A 22,776-nucleotide genomic window follows, 5' to 3' on the forward strand; every position below is an offset into this window, starting at 1 on the left:
GAGATACCACTTTCTAGGCTTAAAAAACAGAAACTTAAGAGATATTTTTGACATTTTCTTCTCCCTCACCTCCTATATCCAGCCAATCACCAAGATCTATCAATTTTGCCTTCTAAATTTCTCTCTCTTCTGAAAAGTTCTCAACTTGATTATTGCTGAAGTCCAGTCTTGGGCATCATCATCATCTTTTGCTTCAGCTACTACAGTAACTTTGAATTATTTCACTTGTAATTCGTTCTCTACCCAAGTCAGAGGGATTTCATTTTTTTAAGTAAATCTGACATTATTAGTTCTATACTTAAACTTATTTAAAGAGCTCTTTCTAGCTCCTTACAATACAGGTTGATATCTATAGAGGGATCCACTTGACAAGAAGTGCTTGCTTTCTTCTCTCATTTCTTAGCTCTTTTTGTTACTGCACAAAATCGAGCTTCTCTTGCCTGATGCAAATAAACAAGCCAATTAGTTACAGCATCGGCCTTTGGGAAAAGAAAGCAGCTTTATTCTGCGAGATTGATCTGCAGGAAGAGAGGGGCTGTGTGCCCTCAGATCTGTTTCCCTAATTCAGGATTTGAGGTGAAATTTAAGAGGTTAGGACAGCAGGCTGTCACACAGAAACGCTAGTGGGCAGGTTTTGATTGGTGGACTTCAAGCATTTATGGTAAGGTTCTAAACATTTAGGATGAGGTTCTAAATATTTATGATGAGTTTCTAAACATTTATGGTAAGGTGGGGAAGGAATTTTAACACTGGACCTTCCTGAATGATGGACCCCTTTTTTCTGATAAGAGTCCTCCTTTTAAGTTCTGGTCATATCCCGCTCCTTTGGTTCATTGGGGAGGAGAATCTTTGGTTCCGCAGTCATTTCAGGTCAAGATTTCTTCTGTATGTGCTCTGCTTAGGTGACTTTGCAAATTTTCTGAAAGACAATTTCCTAATTACTCTGTTGATAAGAGGGGGTCAGTCTAATTTGTCCTGGAGGGCCCATGGTTACAATTTTATTCTTTGGAGTCTTGCATAACAAAACTTCTCAATAGCAGAAATGTTAACTATTTAAAGAGAAAATCTAGAGTTTTTAAAAGAGAAGGAGATGGAATGGTGGTGTTAACTTTGTAGAAACAACCTTCCTCCAAATAACTCCATTACCTTTGTGAATACCCAGGAGAATTTTGTTTTCCAAAACTTTCATCTTGTCATTTCTGCCAGGTTGCTGCCAAAATGTATGAGATGAAAAGCTGTCTCCACAGTGATAAGCTGCCTGAGGGCTCTGATAAGAGAGGGGCCCTGGGCTATGAATGCTGTTTGTCAGTAATTTAGCAGAATTAGTAACACCTTTTCTTTCTGTTTTCTCAAAAGGTGCATAAATGGACGTAGACTCTTAGTTCCTTGATTCCAGATGGCTGAAGACTCTCTAAGAGTCCAGTCTAGCCTACACAACCTGAGGAAGCTGATCTAGCCACAAAAGCATCATAAAACCATTTATAAAAGGCAGGAAAGTTTTGGTCATTTTTCTCTCTCCTCTTTGTTTTCAACACAATTTCCCCACTTCCTTATTTTTTTCTCTCCTTCTTAGTCAAATTGTTCCAATTCTACATTACAAATGCATTATGTATAATCTCAATGTTACAAAGAGAAAGATAAGACATAAGGAAAACAAATAACTTACGCACGTAACTAGTTCAGAAGGGATTAGAACCCAGGTTTGCCTGGTGCCAAATTTCATCTCTTAACCTCTCATCTACACTACAAGAAGTCAGGAAAGATTATTTTCTTGTAGACACTAAGGAAGTTTAGACACAAAATTCTTGTTGCCTGTGTTTCCCAGCTCTGAAGGCTGTTGTGTATTTGCAGCATGTCTTAATTGCATCTGCTGGTAACTGGATTTGCAACCTGCCCAACACGAGCTTGGCTTTCCTTCTGGCAGATAATGGTTATGATGTGTGGATGAGGAGCACTCAAAGAAATACCTGTTCCAGAAAACACTTCAAATTTTCAGCCAAGTCACCAGAATTCTGGGCTTTCAGGTAAGGAGATACCTACTAATGAATAAAGTGTATGCTTGCTCATTTATATGGCTGAACACCCTTTTTTTAAAGATTTTATTTATTTTTTCCTTTTTCTCCACAAAGCCCCCTGGTACATAGTTGTATATTCTTCGTTGTGGGTCCTTCTAGTTGTGGCATGTGGGACGCTGCCTCAGCGTGGTTTGATTAGCAGTGCTATGTCCGCGCCCAGGATTCGAACCAACGAAACACTGAGCCGCCTACAGCAGAGAGCGCGAACTTAACCACTCGGCCACGGGGCCAGCCCGTGACCGTATAGTGGTTAGTACTCTGCATTGTGAACACCCTTTGTTTTTTCCCTTTCTGTGCAAATGTACCCAATGGAATCCACCAGAAAGAAATAAACATTTTTTCCTCTTTCTAGGCTTTCTTCACAGGCTCTGAAGAAATCCCATTTTTATTACACTTTTATTTGTTTTAAAAATCCCATTGGTTGGCATATCTGTGTGTGCATGTAAAATATATATGGGAAAAACTCAAAATGCAGAAGTCAACTTTCAAAAGATTAATACCAGGACTATCACTTTGTCAATGTGGATGCCAAAGGAAATTTATATGGTATCCTCACTAAATGGGAAAAATGAAACTGATCAAGAAATGGAATAAGATTCTGCTTGAAAAATCCTGAGAACTACTCATTCATAATAAACCAAGATTGAGCCTTGTCCTCAGGCATAGATCATTCTCAGATGTTTATTGGCTGAGTAGTGAAGGAACTCTGCCCTCCATAGGCTGGTGGTGCCGGACACTGTTCCTAGATTCTGCTCCAGGAGAAGTAAGGAGAAAGCTTGATCACAAAGGATGACTAAAGAGCAGAGCTGGCAGCAGTGGCCCCTGGGGGCACTGTCTGTTCTAGAAGTCAGGCCAGCTTGGTCACAGGGAAAAACTCCTGCACTTGCATCAGAGCTAAGAACCAAGCCTTGAAGGTCACTAAAGCTGTTTATTCCTTGGCCTCATTACTGCCTTATTCCTGGAAGCCATTTGGCATTTCTTATTCCACACCCCAGTGCAGTTGTGTCATTGCACTATTGCAAATAACATGATGATTCCCTAGGTGGGTGTTTTCCCAACTACACAGAGGAAAGAAGCACCTGAGGTAATTGGTAAACAGGCTGATGTCTGCAAATCTGTTTGTTTCATTCTGTTTTTTAAATAAACATTCCTAGTCATTTTTCTTTTTAAGGGATTTTGGTAAATCTGCTATAGAATTAAGTGAAAAGCCTCTGTTGGCTTTTGCAAGTCAGATTTTTCTGATTTCAGTTTCTTAACAGTGTTACTCTTGCAATCAAGGTGACATTCTCAAAAGTTGCACAGACACATAATATGATATATTAATTTTAGTCTTATTTTTAACAAAAGCTAAGTATCTGTATCTGCAATAAATATGTTTAAATATTGCAGGCCAAACAATGACATGTTTTGTCCAATTTTGTTGCTGTTTTTCTTTGACAGTTTAGATGAGATGGATAAATATGACCTTCCAGCCATAATCAATTTTTTTGTAGAGAAAACCAGACAGGAGCGACTCTACTGTGTGGGCCACTCCCAGGGCTCCAGCATTGGTGTGTTTGCGGCAGATGTGATTTCAGAGTGTCAGAGGATCTTCTTCCATATTCATGAAAGGGGTCAGGATTTCTTCCCTCTGTGCAGTCTCTAGCTTGGGAACCTGAGTTGGGAAACCATTTCATCTGCCTGGTTTCTGAAGAATAAATAAAATGAGGATGATAATAGGGATTTTTCCCCTCAGGACTGAATTTGGAGACTGATGGATAAGTCTGAAGGAGAGAGAATTATTTATTTATTCATTTGTGTACCCAGCAAGCATTTGTCAGACACTGGGTTAGATGCTGGAGAGCCAGATATAAATATGGTATACATCTTGCAGTCTAGCGAGGGACACCAAAAATAAAGCAGAGAATTACCAATCTCAGTGATTATATGCCACAATCAGTGTGACTTTCAGTTCCCAGCAGATGCTGGAGTAGGCTAAATGTGGATAGGGCCATGTTGGCAGTGCCATGAAGCACTTCATTCCCTTCTCTGCTCTCCATTCAGCTAGAGACCTCGACAATACCAATAGAATTTCCACCAGTCTCTTTTCTGTGTCTTAATCGTTATCAGGTTTCTAGTGTAAAGTAAGTCTCTATATGCCTGTACTATAGTATACATCTTACATGCATTCTCTCATTCGAAACTACAAACATTTGAGAGCAGTATCACCCATATTTTACAAATGGCTGAATTTAGGAATATTTTCTAATGATGATAATGCCAAATAACACCTTAAGTGTAATATATACAGGCGATCCCTGACTTACAACAGTTCGATTTACAATTTTTCAACTGCATGATGGTGAAAAAGTGATATGTATTCATTAGAAACTGTACTTTGAATTTTGATCTTTTCCGGGCCTAGCAATATGCAGTATGATGCTCTCTTGTGATGCTGGGCAGCAGCAGCCAGCCACAGACAGCACAAGATCAAGGAAAACAACTGATACACTTGCAATGATTCTGTACCCAATGCAACCATTCTGCTTTTCATTTTCAGTAGAGTATTCAATAAATTGCATGAGCTATCCAAAAGTTTATTATAAAATGGGCTTTGGGTTAAATGATTTTGCCCTACTGTAGGCTAATGTAAGTGTCTTGAGCAGGTTTAAAGTAGGCTAGGCTGAGCAATGATGTTCAGAAGGTTAGGTGAAATAAATGCATTTTTGACTTGCGAAATTTTCAACTTGTGGGTATATTGGGATGTAATCGTATCATAAGTCAAGGAAGATCTGTATATAACTTAACATTTGAAAGAATCATCTTATAAAGCTTCTATTTTCCACATTTACAGATTGAGAAAACTGAAACTCACACTGGGAAGATAACTTGCCCAACTTTTCACACAGCTAATGAATGAGAAGCCAAGATTATAGCCCAGTTTATCTGATACTAAGTCCATAGTCAAACTGGAATGGCCCTTGGAGTTTACCTAGATATGCCCCACAGTGGATGTTTGAACCTGCTCTGCAACATTCTCTTTAGGTAGACTTGCACTCTCTGGGGGCAGGAAACTCAATTCATTCTGAATCAGTCAATTCCATCCTTGAGAAATTTGGAAAATCTTTCTCTAAACATGCTACTTTCTCTGAGTGTTTTTGTCTGTTTATTTTGTTATGTTTTTAATATATCTAATTTTACTATAATTTAAAAAACAAGTTAAGAATTGTTTTAAATCTATGAACTTCTATCTTCTTCCTTATCAGCTTATGTAGCATTCTCTACAAATCCAGAGGTGGCTAAAAGGATCATGATACTTTTTGCATTGGCTCCAGTCATCACGGTGAAATATACTCAAAGTCCTATGAAAAAATTAACTCTTTCCAGAAAAGTAGTCAAGGTATGTGACTTCCCCAAGTTTAAATCTGTAGTAACTAAAATTAGCTCTATTTCCACTGACTTCAAGAGAAGGGGATCTCACACAAATAACATTTTACAAACTTTGTAAGAATATAATAGGTGCTCAAGGGATCCATATGTGTTTACTGATGATGTACCATTTTACCAACAGGGTTCAGAGAGCTCGCTCTGATGCTATTCTACCCTATTGTCTTCATCCATGTCCAGAGGCTTCTCTACCATGTCATTCTTCAATCACAGATAAAGGAGGAGGTCATTTGATCAGTTGAGTTGTTTAATATAGTAGGTTAAATTTTTCTCTGAGGCCCCCCCAGTTTTTCAGAGGCACGATAATGTAGTAGTTGAGATTACAGCATGGTGCCAGATAGCACGGGTTTGAATCCTAGCTAGATGAGTGATTGGTCAAAACCTTAAGTGTTCTAGGAGTCATTTCATCTAGAAAGTGGGAGTAATAATAGTCCCTACTCATAGGGCTGCTGTGAGAAATAAGTGAGTTCCTACATGTAAATCCCTTAGAGGCAGGAATTGCACACTGTATGCCTTTAATAAATGTCAGCTATTGTTATTGCTGTCTTGATTTTCATAGAACACATTATCCCATCACTAAAAGTCTAATCTTGTTCTATTGCCCACACTGCACAGACTTTCAATCAACTCCTCAAAACCTAGGCATATCCTAGACCTCAGGTCCTTTCTGCTAGCTGACAGCTAACTAAGCTGATCGTTTACTCAGCTTAGGAGAATTGATCTATGTGAGTTGGTGTATTTTCTTGTTGCATGTTAATATGAGTTACTCCCATGGCAGACTGAAGGTGATCATACTGTTCAGTGACTTCAGTGAAAGCATAAGAATGTGAAACAATTTTTATAAAAGCCAGGATTCCGGTTCATGAGAGATCGGAAAATTAGGCAGAGAAATGGATTGATCAGATTTGTATTTTTAGAAATATTGCCCTAAAAGGGCTTTAACTCCAATAGAGGAGATACCACATATGACTCACTAATTCCTAATAGAAATTCCAGGATCATTGTAATGATAGAGCAAAGAAATTGCTAGACAAACTCAGAGAAATGTGAAGATGTTTCTAATTGTTGGAATCACAGAAGACTTCTTGGATGAGACGACATTTGAGTTTGGACTTAAGGACAAGATTTCTACATATAGGGTGTTGTAGAAAGTCTTTCCAAAACCAAGAGGGAAACATGAGCAACATTAAGTGGTGAAGTTCAAGCTGGGAGAAACCCCATGTAACTGACTTTATTAGGGCTTTAAATTTGTGAAGAAGAGTATGAGAAAGAGTATTGGAAATGTAGGAGTAGCTTCTGAAAAAGCTTGAATGCCAAGTTAATAAATTTGGAATTTATTCTGTAGCTAATGGGTGACCATGGAAGGTATTTGTAGAAAGGAATGACATGCATAATGCTCTTTTTTGGAATGAGTCTCCTGGTAAACAAGTGGAAGTAGATGGGAGTAAAAGACATCAAGAGGGGCTAAAGATAAGACAATGGTTATGGGATTACTGTTACATGTCAACTGATAGATGTTGGGAAACTGAGCCAGAGTTGTGCAAAAGAAGATAAATCTACAGAATTTGACAATGAAATGATAGACAGCTTTATAAGCATGGTATAAACTTTGAGAGGGTGGGACTTTCACTTCTTCTCTCTTGTTAGCCAAATGTTCTCAGGCATGTTGGAGAATGGCTTCCCATTTTTGCTGGAGAGCTCCTGGACTGGGATGACCCTTTTGCTATCTCTGATTAGAGAATTCTTTTTATTGATACTATCAGTCCTTTTCTATTGCTCCTTCATTTCAATTCAATTCAATTCAATTCACATAAGACATTAGCATAAGGTCTTGAGTCAGACAGAACCAAGTTCCCATTCTGCCCTATGTGACCTTGGATAAGTTATTTAACCATGCTAAGCCTAAGTTTTCACATTTATAAAATTAGTAGAATTTGAAGTTTTGACATCAGCAAGACGGTGGGTTAGGAGGTCCCAACACTTGTCTCCTCAACAAAAACAACAAAAACAACAAATAACTTCAAACTGACAGAAAAAGCTCTGGAAAAGCTCTGGACTATAACGAAGAAGCAGCAGAAATGCTGTGGATCTCAAAACTCAAGCATGGCTGTAAAGAAAAGCATAGGAAGCATTTTACCTCCATCACCCCATCCCACAGTCTAGAGTAGCTCAGAGCCAAGAGGGATCCTCTTGGAGGGATTTTATTTCCATGGGGGAAAGGAGAGGAGGAGAACACCCACAAGACTTGTTACTACCATGGACATTTTTGGCTTTTATTACCAAGGATCCACACAGTCTTCATCAGTGCTGAACCCAGCTCACAGAAAAGCTTGGCATCCTTGCTGCTGCTTCTGGTCCCTGGGGCTAGAGCAGTCGCTGAGGTGAAACCTGTTCCTAGGGGCTCCAGTTACTGCTGTGGTCTATACTCCGGGATAAGGACAACACACTGTCTTGCCATCTATGGAACCAGACCTGCCACTGCTCTGACCCAAGTCATGGCTTTGACCCACCATTACCAGGGCCACACTGCTGCCAGTCTGTGCTCTGGTCCCTGGGTCCTGAGCTAGGGCTTCAGCTCAGTATCACTAGGGCCAAGCTGCTGATGCTCTGCCTCTGCCTCCAGGGCCAGAGTTGTGAATTTGACCTGCCATTCCTAGGACATGTTGCTGCTGCATGCTGCACCTTGGGTCCAAGCCACCACTGCATCCTGTCATCCCTGGGTCCATGCTAGTGCTGAGTTTCCCAAGCTCTCCCCCTAGCCCAGGGCCCAAGTCATTGCAGCAAGCACCACAGACTCAAATTCCAGTTCCATAGGAGATATGTACATGCCTATATCTCAGCCACCACCACAGCAAGTGCACCTATTCCCCAACCCAGATACTGTGCTAGTTCTGAACCCAGGACACTGGCTCTGCTACTGCTGAGTGCCAGTGCCCCAGACCCAGCACCAAGGATACCTCAGCTACAGCTTCTCTCCATGGGAAAAAAAGAACAGGAGGATATCAACAGTCTTTGCCACTGAGGAACACAATAACTCTAGCCGCCACTACCACCTGCAGGACCTCCACAGTCTTGACCAGTGAAGATCCCCACAGTCTTCAGCATTGTTGACCTCAGCGGATGGAGCTGCTCAGAGGCTGTGATTCTGGGTACTCCCTAGAACCAAGACACTGCACCCTATGAGCTGGCACCCTTGCAGCCAACTTTAGGTGAAAATCTTTCCATACTAAAGTCAGTCTGAAAAGGCTGGAAGAGGTGACTACTCCCTCAAATATGCAGATATTAACACAAAGCCACTAGAAACACAAAAAAGCAAGAAAACATAACACCACCAAAGGAACACAATAATTTTCTAGGAATTGAACCCAAAGAAATGGAGATCTGTGAGTTACCTGAAAAAGAATTCAAAATAATTATTTTAAGGAAGCTCAGCAAGATTCAAGAGAACACAGATAGGCAACTCAATGATCTCAGGAGAATGATGCATGAACAAAATGAGAAGTTCAACAGAGAGATAAAAACCATATAAAAGAACCAAGAAAATTCTAGAGCTAAAGAATAAAATGATTGAAGTAGAAATTGGGATAAGACAGCCTCAACAGCAGTCTCAATCAAGAAGAAAGAATCTGTGAACATGAAAACAGATCTCTTGATATTATCTAATCAGAGGAGAAAAAAGAAATAAGAATGAAAAAGAGTGAAGAAAGCCTGCATGAATTAGGGGGCACCATAAGCATAGGAAAATTTCCATTATAGGAGTCCCAGAAAGAAAAGACAGAGAAAAAGGGGAAGAAAGCTCATTAAAAGAAAAAATACCTGAAAACTTCCCAAATCTGGCAAACAAAAGCTGAAGGAATGGTTCATCACTAGTCCTGCCCTATAAGAAATACCACAGCTTGTTTCTTCAAGCTGAAACAACAGTATGCTAATTAGTAACATGAAAATATAAAATTCAATGGTAAAGGTAAATATATAGTCAAGTTCAAAATACTTTAATACTGCTGGTGGTGTGTAAATCACTTTGAACTCTGGTGTGTAGATTAACAGACAAAAGTGTTAAAAATAACTATAGCTACAATGTTTTGTCAAAGGATACACAATATAAAAAGATGTAAATTGTAATATCAATAACATAAAATGGGGGGGCACAAGTAAATGTGTGGAACTTTTTCATGTGATTGAAGTTAAGTTGTCTTCAGTTTAAAAGACTTTTAAAAGATGTATTGTAAAAGTCTCATGGTAATCCCAATGCAAAATCCTATAATGTTACAAAAACGATAAAGAGAAAAGATTCTCTTCAATAAATTGTGTTGAGGTAACTGGATAGCCACATGCAAAAGAATGGAATTAGACCCATATGTTACACCATTTACAAAAATTAACTTGAAATGGATTAAACTCTTAATCTGGACTTAATTCATAAGATTTGAAACCATAAAACTCCTAGAAGAAAATATAGGGGAAAAGCTTCTTGACGTTGGTCTTGCCAATGATATTTCATATCAGAAACCAAAAGTACAGGCAATACAAACAAAAACAAACAAGTGAGACTAACTAAAAAGCTTCTGCATAAGAAAGGAAACAATCAATAGATTGAAAATGCAAACTGCAGAATGGGAAAAAATATTTACAAACCATGTATCTGATAAAGGATTAATATCCAAAATATATGAAGAATTCATACAACTCAATAACAAAAAACAAGTAATCCAATTAAAAAATGGCAAAGGACCAGAATAGACATTTTTCCAAAGAATACACATAGATTGGCAACAGGTACATGAAAATGTGCTCAACATCACTAATCATCAGGGAAATGTAAATCAAAACCATAAAAAGCTGTCACCTCACATCTCTTAAAATGCCTATCATGAAAAAGACAAGAAATAACAAATGTTGGCAAGGGTGTGGAGAATAGGAAACCGTTAGACACTGTTGGTGGAAATGTAGATTAGTACAGGCCTCGTGGAAAACAGTGTGGAGGTTCCTCAACAAACTAAACTGGAAAAATTAAAAAGAACATAAAAAATACTGCACTTGCGATGACACGGATGAACCTGGAGGGCAGACAGAGAAAGATACTGTATGGAATCACTTACATGTAAAATGTAATTTTAAAAAGCCATTTTCATGGAAACAAAATAGAATGGTAGTTGCCAGAGACTGGAGAAGGAGGAAATAGGGAGGTGTAGGTCAAAGGATACAAATTTTCATTTATAAGACATTTAATGTCTTATGGTGTCAATTACTGCTTAATAATAAAGTTGTAAACAAACAAACAAACAAACCACCTCGGTAGAATTTGTCAAGTTGTTTGGGAGAGTCACTGAAATAATATATGTTTAAGCATCATACCTCATTTATAGCACGTGCTCAATAAATATTGTCTAGTATTATTAATTGAGTTTATTGTAGATTCATGGCTACAGCACTTGGTGTTTCAGATCTCCTGCTTATTCATTCTTTCCTCCGCTCCCCTCCCTTGTTCTGCCCCTGGGTATTTATGCTTTTGTGTTCTTGTCTGTTTTTTTCTGACCTATAGCTTGCTTTGACCCTTTGCTTTTTACGTGCTACAGTAATAAGAATTCTAAGTATTGTGTCCATTTCTTAAAAGAAGAAACTGAGGCTCAGAGAGGCTAAACATCCTGTCCCAAATCACCCAGCGATTGGGTGGCTAGTCAGAATTTGAATTCAGATCTCACCAGGCCATCTGTGGTTAGTGCGCTTTCTTATATGTTGTCATTTCCCCCACCTTTTCCAATGTCAACCTAAAGAAGTCAGTCCTGGATCCTCATGCAGCCATGCACAAAGGTGCCCAGCACAGCAGGCAGTTGAGGGCTGAATCCAGCAAGCCATGTGCCCTGGCATGAGGCCATGTGCCCAGAAGAAGGAGTACTTTTTCTAAATTTTCACAAAGGTACCAAAAGAGCTAACAGAAGCAGGCTATGTCCACACTGTTATGTGACAAATATGCTCCCTCCAGAACCAACTTGGAATTACATCTACAAGTCAACACGTTTGCCACTCTGCAAGTAGGTGCTGCATGGCTTGCTGGCCTGCATTACTATCTTCTCTTTTAGATTAGAGTAAATGAGCAAGTATTTATGTTATAAATGTTTGGTAGTTTTGATGAGTCGCTCACGTAAGGATATAGAGGTGAAGTGAAGTCAGAGACTGTCATACTAATTCACTCTGTATTTGGGAAAGCCAACTATCAGAGCAAAGAACAAGGACCTCTTCTGGTGGATATAACCTCTTCCTTCACATCATATTTCCATGGTTGATTACTTCTATGAACTTCCTTTCACATGGATTTTCTGCCAAGTGTAGATCACAAAGATACTGGTAAATGAAAAATAAAAATGTTGACTGATTAGAGCCAGATCCTACCTTCTACTTTAATTACTTGTTTATGTGGAGATCTATTTACGTTATCACACTCAAGAACATAGAATAGATGTCAATAATATTTTAAAAGATAAATTCACTCTATATGTCTCCTGCTGCTATTACTAAATTATCATATAGACAGTGATGGCGGAAGAGTTACAATTTTGTTTTTGTTTTGTCTCTGATCTTAGAAGAAAGGCTTTTAACTTTGTATCATTTTAGCTGTGGGCTTGTCATATATGGCCTTAGCCACTGCCTTTTCACCTTCCTTTCTCACTTTCTCAATTTAATGGGGAAATTATGCTTGCCTGTCACTTAGATGGAAGCATATCGTATAGTCAGAGCTAAGTAAAGAGACTTTTAAGCAAACTCAATAATTTCAAAAGCATTGTCTTGACATGGCCTAAGAGTTTGCTAAAGAAAGACTTCACAAAATGACACCCTTGAACTTTCACTGGGGGCCCTCACTGTACATTTACATAGTCAGATTACCTTTTTCCTCACTGTTGGAGACTGGACTGTGGAATGTTACAGTGCCTGCAGGGACGTTTATTTTAGTGGAGCATCACAAAGGATACATAGTAGCGTTTGTGGAACTTTGAAAAAATACACATGTCTAGAACTCAACCCTAGAGATTTGGATGTTGATTCATAGGCTTGGGTAGCTCTAAGTAGTTGTATCTTTTTTTATAGCTCCAAGATATTTCTGATGCCCACTTTCATAGAAAAATAACTCTTTTGCATAAAACAAAATGCAATTGAAAATATGAAAAAAATCAAGGTTATTTTGTGATCCAGAAGAAATCTAAATGTTAATGGACATTAAAGTACTGGATGGATTATGTCCCACAAATTTTCAAAGAGCCCTGTAGAACATTTACCACATTTTTAAAATGAGAAAGCAAAAGGAAATATTCAGATCTGTTCCCAGTGCCTTATGATGAACTTTCTCAGAATGTCCTCTGGGACTTAACACAGAGTGAAGCAGACGGTCACTGGGGCTTTTAGCCCTTGACCTCCTACACTCTTGGATCTGTCTGAGGTGAGACTGGGAAGAAAAGGTGCATTACCTCTGTCTTTGACCAGCAAGATGCCCTCTGTGGGCTTTATGAAGAAACTGCCCAGGACAAAAGAATAGAGCTAAGAGAAGTTCTTAAAGATGGGCTTCTTTGGTTAATGTGTCTTCATGTTATTGTACGTGTTTATTCCCTAAAAAAAGGAAAAAAATATTCATATTTACTTGTGGCGTGATTATATGATTAACCTACAGATGAGAAATTATTTCTTTACTTGGCAGAGTCGCTTGGATGTGTATTTGGCACAGAGCCCCACAGGAGCGTCTGTTCAGCACATGCAGCCCTGGGCCCAGGTACATGCTTCCTGTTCCTGAGATGACTCACACGTATCTCTGCAGGATCCCCGAGAAGCGCTCCCAGAGAGCTCACTGCACCGTTTATAGGCACTGTCACTGGCATTTGATGTTTCTAGAATCAGCATCAACTCATGTCGATTTCCTTCTTTTTATTTCTGTGTCCTAGATGCTTGATTTTTGGGCCTGGTTCCCAGATATGCAGACTGAATTCTGATCCTTAGATTACCTAAAACTGCCTTTTCTGGGGAAAGCTTGTATTTCCCCTTTTGGGAAATCATCAGCTTTATACGACATGATACAGGCTATTCCATATCTGCTCATACTCCAATTGTCATATGGGCCATTTCAGAGTGTGGAAATAATGCTTTATTCACAGCAAATTAAATGTTAGAGAGGGGTTAAAATAGATTAATGGTTTCCATTTTTACCCTCATTTTAAGGTTTGGGTTTTTTTTGTTACTATATTACTCAATATTTGGCAAGCTCAGAGACAAGTCAAATTCAATTGGTATGACTTTCTGAGCCAAGTATGAGTGTGTGTGTGTGTGTGTTTGTGGTGGGGGGAGACAGAAAGAGAGAGAGAAAAGATCTTCCCAAAGTTTTAATATATTTGTGTTCTCTAGGAATTTGCATTTTAAACTATGCCCTAATAAATTCATTCCATGCTTTCAAGTTGAGAATCACTGCTATAGATATACTGAAACACTAGTTGAGGATTTCTGAAATTCTCTGAAGAGCTCTAACCACAGGAGATAAGCCTGCAAGTTCCTATGGGAAGAAATATGTTCAGGACACAGGGCCTCCTACTGGTGAGGAGACAGATAGACTCTGGTGGGCATGGCCTTCCAGGTAATACAACTTCAATTTCACGTTTATTGAGCACTTACACTGTGTCCTTCTTGCTGTTCATATACATGATGTCATTCAGTCTCACTGAATTCTCCTAACAATCTTTCAACAAAGGCATTGATAACCGCATTCTACTAATGTTATAGCCAATCTCTTACACATCTCACTGCTGACTCCTCTCAAAGAGAACTCTTGTCCTTTGACAGCAAGTCCTTTTCAGGATAGAAATAAGTACAAAGGGGAGATAAAATATTTGGTTATAAGTTATGTAGAAAGCTAAGGCAAGGATGCTGCTGCTGCTGCTGATGGTAGTAATATTAGTAAAAAGAGCAATTTTTTCAGCATTCTTAAGTGCTACATGGTTTCTATGCCTTACCCTATTTAACCTTCACAACCCTGTGAGAAGAATGTTACCGTCTTTCCCATTTCACTGACTAGAAAGTTTCAGAGAAGACGAATACCTTGCTCTGGATCACAGATTCAGTAATTCCTTAAGCCTGTATTCAGACAAGCTCTGTTTGATGCTAGAACTCAAGTCCTAACTAGTACATTCTGTTGCTTCCCCTTGCTGAAAACCTGCAGAGACTCAATAGCAGCAGACTACTCCCTCTGTAAATATAAACCATGATTGGAATAATTTTAAAATAAAAATCAGGATTAAATCAGTGAATGTGAAAAAAAATCTGAGATTCAAGTTAAAAGGCATACCTGAGATTTGGTATAGTTTGAGAATGATTTAATGAAATGCTTCAGGTAAATGTGAAAATTATCTGTCTCCTCCATCCTACACGGGTAACAAATAACAGGAAAAGGAACCCTAGGTATATGAATGTTTCTACTCTAATATCTGAAATCTAAAAATTAAAATGCAAAAATGGCTGTGTGGTCGCTCAGCCTGCGGCCACATTACTGACAACATGGCAGGCTGCTGGGCCCTGCAGACGGGAGACAGACAGCAGCGCTGCACCTCACACAGAAAGAACCGAGGGCGTTCTGGGGGTGAACATTCCTTCCAATAGCAACAAAAGTGTTTCAGGATAGAGAACATGGTCATAACCTCCTAGACCATCTGACAAAGATAATAATATACAGAGTTGTTTAATAATAATAGCTGTCATTTTTTAATGTAGGAGATGTATAGGTAATGCTTGATTTAAAAAAATTTATAAAAATTCCTGAAGCTAAGATATTCAAGAATCATTCAGTTCGGCATCTTTTGAAAAATTTCTTTCTATAACACTGTAACATATAAAGGCCTCATTGTCTGAGGGTTGTCAGTGGAAAAGTATAAGGGGATGTAAAAGATAGTTGCGTGGATTGACATCAATTTTCATCATTTTTATTATTTGACTTACTAATCTTTATTGAATTTTAGTTTATGTTCCTAAAGAGTGGAACATAATATCAATTCTTTTCTTTTGTGTATCTCTTGTTTACTGTCTTTAAATGTGTGTTATTGTCCTACATCATTTTAATGCTTAGTGTTTGTTGTTTTTATTTTATTACAGGCTGTTAATTCTGGTCTGTTCCAAGCTTTTGATTGGGGGAAACCTGATCAGAACTTGATGCATTTCTGCTGGGTATGATGATACTACTACTCAACAGTTGCATACTGCAGATGAGCTAATAAACGGCGTGTCCACTCATTATGCACCTACTAGGCCCCAGGCACTATGCCAGATATTTTATATAGATCAGATGCTACTTATTGTGTTCTTATCATGTGCCATATCATTATTTTTGATCCTCATGGTGACTTTGTATGGTAAATATTATTGTCTCCATTTTTCCAGAGGCTCAAAGAAGTTAAGTAAATTGTCAAAATTAACTAGTAAAGACCCAGAATATGACCCAGGGGTTCCTGGATCTTATGTCCACTCTTCTTCCACCACACTTATTCCTTCTCAAAAACCAAAAACTCTCAGGACTTAATTAAGACCGTACTTTAAAGAGAGAATTAATGATATACAATCTTTTTTTCTAGAGCATATTCTCTGACTTCTTATCCATCTCTCACAAAATAAACTAACAATGTCCTAACAGTACTTTGGGATGTCATTTACTACTCATTGTTTTTACAAAGCCAATATATGGATCATTAAAGATACACTAGACAGAAATATCACCTTTAGCAAGAGCCTGTGCTACCTGCCAGAGAATGGTGTATCAAGATATTTCTTGCCATTATCTGTGAAACTTTTGGAGCAAAAATTCTATATTAAAGGGAAATACACATTGCTGTTGTTGTTATTGTTATTTTTTTCTAATATATAAGGAAATCCAGTAATGATTTTGGCTTCTGGCTGATATCCTGAGCTCTAATTAAATGAATGATCATCAGAAATACATGGGTTTTTCAAATCAGGGATGTGGAAATTTGGAAATTTTTTAAAAAGTACATTTTAATGCCACCATCGTAACTACAATAGTGAAAATGTATAACTTCAACTGGTGTGAAAAATCTGATTTTTCTCCTAAACTGTTATAATTATTATGTATGTGGGAATGAGTATGTCCACATACAGAGACTCATACACTATGCCAAAGTACTAGTTGTTCTTGTAATTAACCAATTCCTTGTCCCAACAAAGGTATACAGTTGGTTTAGGAAAAGTTTTTTAGATGAGGACCTTACCCTGTAAGACTCAGATACCTACTTGAATGAGAGTTGAGTCAGATATTAGCTTTATCATTGTGCTTGCAGACCCTATCAAAATACATGGGGATTCAAGTTCACTTATGCATCTCTTGCTTGGGACTGGGGGGAGAAGAAAAGAAAACCCAAAACAAACTTAAAATGAAGGATATGTGTGTTTAAAAGCAATAATCTTAGTCACAGCTATAAGCAATAACACCATAAATTAGACAGGTGTAATTACCAATGTAACCACCAATCCTTTATTACTATGAAAGTAAAATAAATTTATTACTATGAAAGTGAAAAAATTTATTAGCCAAAAGCCATCATATGCCATTTGGATCCTGATCTTGATATTCATTGTTGCTTTGCCATCTTCTGGGCTCCCCCATTCATCTTTAGCAGAGTATTAAAATCATTGTAGTAAAGGAATGCTGATTTCAGGGACTCCTCAGGCCCACTTTGTGCCTTAAAGCTTGCTAATATTTATTGCTGCCTCTGTGTTGTGTTGTTTTTCTATTCTTTGTCTCTCTCTGTCTTTGTATTTAAATGTTTATACTTTGCATTATTCTACCGAGAAAAACAGGAGAACATGCCCCTTCTTTCTTCAGTTGCACTTTACACGTGGGGCCCTGTACCAGCCTTTCCTGAGCCCATCTTCCCCTGGCATGCACTGCTGGTCAGTGCTAATCTGCCCTCATTTCCGTCTCTGCCCTTTGCATTGGCTTCTCGTTCTCATTTACCACTTGCTCCTAAGCCCAGGTTATTATAGGGTAAGAGTGATATACTTAAGATGTTTAGTAATGCAATGACCCAGGCACTAACCAATCAGTCAACATCTCGAGTGACTATACCAGTGTGCTCTGCCTGACTGTCACCCTGCTAAGAGAACACAAGATGTACAATCACCAAAGTAGAGTCTCCCTCAGAAACATTTCTAGTCCTCTAAGAAACCTCTCCCTGGCCAAGGTTACTGTTTCCTAAGGATCTACAACTTTGTCCGCGTTACCTTCCCTTCCTTATCTTGGTGCCAGAATTAACTATGATGTATTAATTTGCTTGGGCTGCAATAAAAAAAAAAATACCATAGACTGACATGGTTTAAACAACAAAACATTATATATCACAGTTCTGGAAGCTGGAAGTCCAAGATCAGAGTGCCAGCATGGTCGGGTTCTGGCGAAGGCTCTCTTCCAGGCTTGTAGACAGGCACCTTCTTGCTGTGTCCTCACATAGCCTTTCCTCTGTGTGTGAGCTGGGAGAGAATGGCTCTCACTGTTTCTCCCTTCTTATAAGGACACCAATCCTATTGGACTAGGACTCATTACTTATGACATAATTTAACCTTAATTACCTCCTAAAAGCCTTATATCTCCAAATTCAATTACATTGGGAGATATGGTTTCAACGCATGAATTTTGGGAGAAAACAATTCAGTCCATAGAATATGGTAACAGTCAAGACTCTTTTAGTTGCAGGTAGCAGAAACTAAATCTATTTTATGTTAAAATATACATATATATATACACTGCTTTGCTGAACTAAAAAGTATAATGGTAAACTCACAAGAGCCAGAAACTTGTCCTCAGGGCTCTCTCCCTCTCTCCCTCTCACTCTCTCTCAATTCTGCTTTCATATGCTCTTTCAGTTCTTAGTCTGTTTACAAGAAAGTAGTAAGATGGTGACTGGATGCACTTACCTCATATAGTGCTTTTAATTGCAAATCCAAAGAAAAAGCCAATATTTTGGCAAAAAGTTCCAGAGAGAACTCTGGCCCAGTTTTAGTCACGTGCCCATCTCTCACACAATCACTGTGGCCAGAAGAATGAAAGACAAATTGGCCAGACCTGGTCACCTGGACCACACTGGAACTGGGGGATTGGGGTTTGTTGAATCAGCACAAGAAAGATTGTGCTACCAGAAAGAAGGGGGAAGGAAAAATTTGCCAGGAGCTTAGCACCACAGCCATTCCTTTTCTCTATAACAGGCTGACTCCTCTTGAACATCATTTTTCAAATGTCTGTGTTTGTACATTGGTCTCAATGCCTCCTGAAGAGGCTCCCCAAGTGTCAATAATTCCCTGGAGCCCAGATCTCTGCATATGAGAAGGGGCATTTTTATTTACCCTATTCAATACTCCCAGACCAAGTGCTACTACAAAGATCATCCCCCATAGAAATAAGAGCCCCTTCCTCTAGGATCTTTTCCTACTTTTCAGAAGTGCAAATTAGAAATATAATGGTTGTCTCTTTTTATTTACAATTCATATTATTGCACAGAAGTGCTTTCAAGTATTTTTAAGTTTTAATGTTTATATATCATTAAATGTATCCTAATTGTACAATTTTATCGTTTGAATAACTTGCTTAACAACTGATTGCTAATGTTACTTCTATAATGTGCTTTTCTGTGAAAATTCTTTTTTTCTCTCTCTCTATTTAATTATATTTAGCTTACACCTCCCTTATACAATGTTACTAAGATAGAAGTTCCAACAGCGGTGTGGACTGGTGGACAGGACCTTGTGGCTGATCCCAAGGACGTTGAGAATTTACTCCCTAAATTACCAAGCTTGTTTATTACAAATTGATTCCACACCACAATCACGTGGATTTTTACCTTGTCAGGATGCACCCCAGGAAATTTACTATGAGCTAATTAGATTGATGGAGGGATGTTTACAAAATTATATATACTTTTTTTCTGTAAGCAAGCAGATTTTCTTAACAATTATGTGGCACATAGACCCTAAGGTGACCCCTTCAGTCATTTTCACTTCCTAGTCTCCATACATTTGTGTAATCCTCTTACCTTGAATTTGCAGGGACCTGAGACATGCTTCTAGCCAAAAGAATTGGCAAAGGTGATGGGATATCACACCCTTGGTTAGATTATGTTTATGGCAAATGTGATGGGATGTCACTTCCAGATTACATTCTATTATATAAGAATCCATCTTAGCAGACTGAAGCAAGATATTCTCTTTGTTGGCTTGGTGAAGTAAACAGACAAGTTGAGGAAGCCCACGTGGAAAGGAACTGTGTGTGCCTTCTAGGACCTGGAGATGGCTTACAACTAATAACCTGAAAAACCCAGGACTCTCAGTCATACAAGGAAATTAATTCTGCCTAAAACCTGATGGAACTTGGAAGCCCATTCTTCCCTAGTACAGCCTCCATTGGGAAAGCAGCCTGGCCAACACCTGGATTGCAGCCTGGTGAGACCCTGAGCAGAGGACCTAGCTGTGCCATGCCCAGACTACTAACCCACAGAAACAGTGAGATAATAAATATTTGTTGTTTTAAATTGCTACGTTCGTGGTAATTTGCTATCAGCAGTAGCAAATTACTATTACTATTAACAATAATAAATTATTATTATTATTTTGTCTCTGGATAGAAGCTTGAGAGACCCTGTTTCTTATTTCCCTTGGACTGATCAACTTCCTTGGCTATTTCTTGTTTTGCAGATCTGCTAGTGATTGATGCCCTCAGTGTTTGTCTGAAAAAGTCCTTATCTAACCTTCATTTCTTTTTTTTTATTGTGGTAAGGACACCATTTGAGATATACCTTCTTAATGGACTTTTAAGTGTATAGTACAATATTGTTAACTGTAGGCACCACATTGTACAGAAGATCTCTAGAACTTTTTCTTTTTGCATAACTGAAACTTTATACCTGTTGAACAACTCCCCATTTCCTCCTCTCCCAGCCCCTTTCAACCACTATTCCACTCTCTCCTCCTCTCTCTTTAGATAACTCACATAATTTGAATCATGCAGTATTTGTCCTTCCGTGACTGACTTATTTCACTTAGCATAATGTCCTTCAGGTTCATCTGTGTTGTTGCATATGACAAGATGTCTTTCCTCTTTAAGGCTGACTAGTATTCCATTGTATGTATATACCACATTTTCCTTATCCATTTGTCCGTCAATGAACATTTAGCTTGTTTCTATGTCTTGGGTATTGTGAATAATGTTGTTTGAAACTGGGAGTGCATATGTCTTTTCAAGATCTTGATTTCGGTTCTTTTGGATCTACATCCAGAAGTGGGATTGCTGGATCGTATGGTAGTTATATTTTTAATTTTTGAGGAACCTCCAGCTGCACCATTTTGTATTCCCACCACAGTGTGTAAGTGTCCAATTTTGCTAGGAATTACATTTAAATCTTTTTTATATCTTCTGCATCTCTCTTCCTTATTTTCATGTTTTTTTAATATCCTCAAGCATAGTAAGCATATTTTAATACCTATTTTAACATACTTTCTGCTTGTTCAATTATCTCTGACATTTATGAGTTTGTTCTATAGACTGACTTTCTCCTGGTTATGGGTTATATTTTCCTGCTTCATTGCATGCTTAATAATTTTTTTTGGATGCTAGACATTGAATTTTGCATTTCTGAGTGCTGAATTTTATTTTATTGCTTTAAGATTGGGAATATTTTGGAAGTCAGTTAGTTTACTCACAGCTAAGTTTCATTGTTTTGAGACTTGTTTTTCATCACCCTAAGAGCAGGTCTAATGTAATTTCTCCTCTAAGGAAGTTTTGGCCTATACTGAGGGATGCACTTTCTGAGGTCTCTATTGAACATCCTATGTGTTCAGAAAGGTCTCTCCATGCTAGCTGGTGGGAATTCAACTTAATCCCTATGTGTACTGTGTACACTCTAGAAACTGTCTTACTTAGAGTTCCCTGGCAACTGTTCTTTCCCTGAAAGTTTTACTTTGTCCACTCTTCTGGAAATTGCACCCTGGAGATTATTATTTAGCCAAAGGCTCAAGGGGATGCCACTCGATATTTCAGGAACTCTTTCTCTGTATTACTGTTCTTTCTCCGGTGTTCTGACCCACAAATCTTATTGTCCTCTTCCTTGAACCGCAGTTTCTCTCTCCTTAAGTCAGCTGGACCACTGAGCTTTCATTGGGTTCCCCTACATTGACTGCAGCCCAGAAATCGCTGGTAGGCAGAAAATTACAGTTTTCATGGGGCTCACCTCATTTGTTTTCTTGCTCTCAGTGATCACAGTTCTGTGCTGCCTGATTTCCAATATCTGAAAACTGTTGTTTATTACCTTTGTCCAGTTTTCCAGTTTTTATGGTAGGATGATAGTTCCAGACCCTGTCATTCTCTCATTTCCTGAAGCAAGAGTCAAGATTCATTTTTAAAATTATGACATTCTGCTAATGCATACCCAGTATAACTTGACATAAAGAAGGTGATTGTAAAAAAAAAAAAAAAAAGATAACTATTAAAAATTTTAAAGTTCCTCTATGTGCCATCTAAAATTGTCTATCTTACTATCAATATATTGCAGGAAACTGTGATGGAATCTAACTGATCTTAGATATGAGTAAGCAGAGTCATAGAGAGTTTAAGTGACTTGCCCAAGGTGTATGAGTTAGTGAGTAAAATGAGATTAGAACTATGCTCTCAGAATGCTGATACAATGTAGTGTTTCTACTACACTAGCTTTTTTGTGCAAAAGTTTTATGACTTTCTCCCTAATATCTTGAATTACGGGATTTCCCACTGATCCATCTTCTCTGTTACTCTTTCAAAAGGTGTTTTCACCGTGAAATACTACTGTACCAGAATTAAAGTGACTCTCTACTTTTTATTTTCTAACTCCCCTAACTATCTTTCAGAGTTTCCCATAGTCTGACTTCACCTGCTTTTCCAGTTACACTTGCCTCTGCTCCCTTAACCAGATGTCCACCTTTCACTCAAACAAGGTTTGTATGCCTGTCTTCCCACACATCTTTCCTATTCTCATTGACATTTGCCCATACTGTTTGCCATAAACTGAATGAAATTTAATTCAAATTAAGTCACAACGTTGCATTAAAAGAATATTATCCACCCGTGAAGAATTGAATCTTAAGGCATCTTTTTTCCTCTAAGTTCACACACCAAAATCTGTAGACTCAGTTAGCCCTCTCGTACTTTTAATCAATCCTGTTGCCACCATTTCTTTTCTCAAAGTCAGAGGCTGGGCTTCTCAGTATGAACTAAGCACCT

At 38.4% G+C, this 22,776-nt stretch overlaps 1 protein-coding gene across 3 annotated transcripts in view; it reads left to right on the forward strand.

Moving 5' to 3' along the window:
- LOC100071694 (lipase member K-like) overlaps positions 1 to 16,349 on the forward strand; it is a 40,424-nt gene extending 24,075 nt beyond the window's left edge. For 2 of the 3 annotated variants that reach the window (XM_070262490.1, XM_070262492.1), the window contains 5 exons: positions 1,852 to 2,024; positions 3,516 to 3,688; positions 5,321 to 5,454; positions 13,189 to 13,260; positions 15,621 to 16,349. In XM_070262490.1, coding sequence (XP_070118591.1) covers positions 1,852 to 2,024; positions 3,516 to 3,688; positions 5,321 to 5,454; positions 13,189 to 13,260; positions 15,621 to 15,698 — 630 coding nt within the window. In that variant the 3' untranslated portion in view covers positions 15,699 to 16,349. Of the gene's footprint in view, positions 1 to 1,851; positions 2,025 to 3,515; positions 3,689 to 5,320; positions 5,455 to 5,625; positions 8,814 to 13,188; positions 13,261 to 15,620 lie in introns of those variants that run through there. The other variant, XM_070262496.1, reaches the window with a different exon arrangement.
- Positions 16,350 to 22,776: the final 6,427 nt, after the last annotated feature.

This window comes from Equus caballus, chromosome 1 (assembly GCF_041296265.1).
Source record: "Equus caballus isolate H_3958 breed thoroughbred chromosome 1, TB-T2T, whole genome shotgun sequence".
NCBI classification, from domain to species: domain Eukaryota; kingdom Metazoa; phylum Chordata; class Mammalia; order Perissodactyla; family Equidae; genus Equus; species Equus caballus.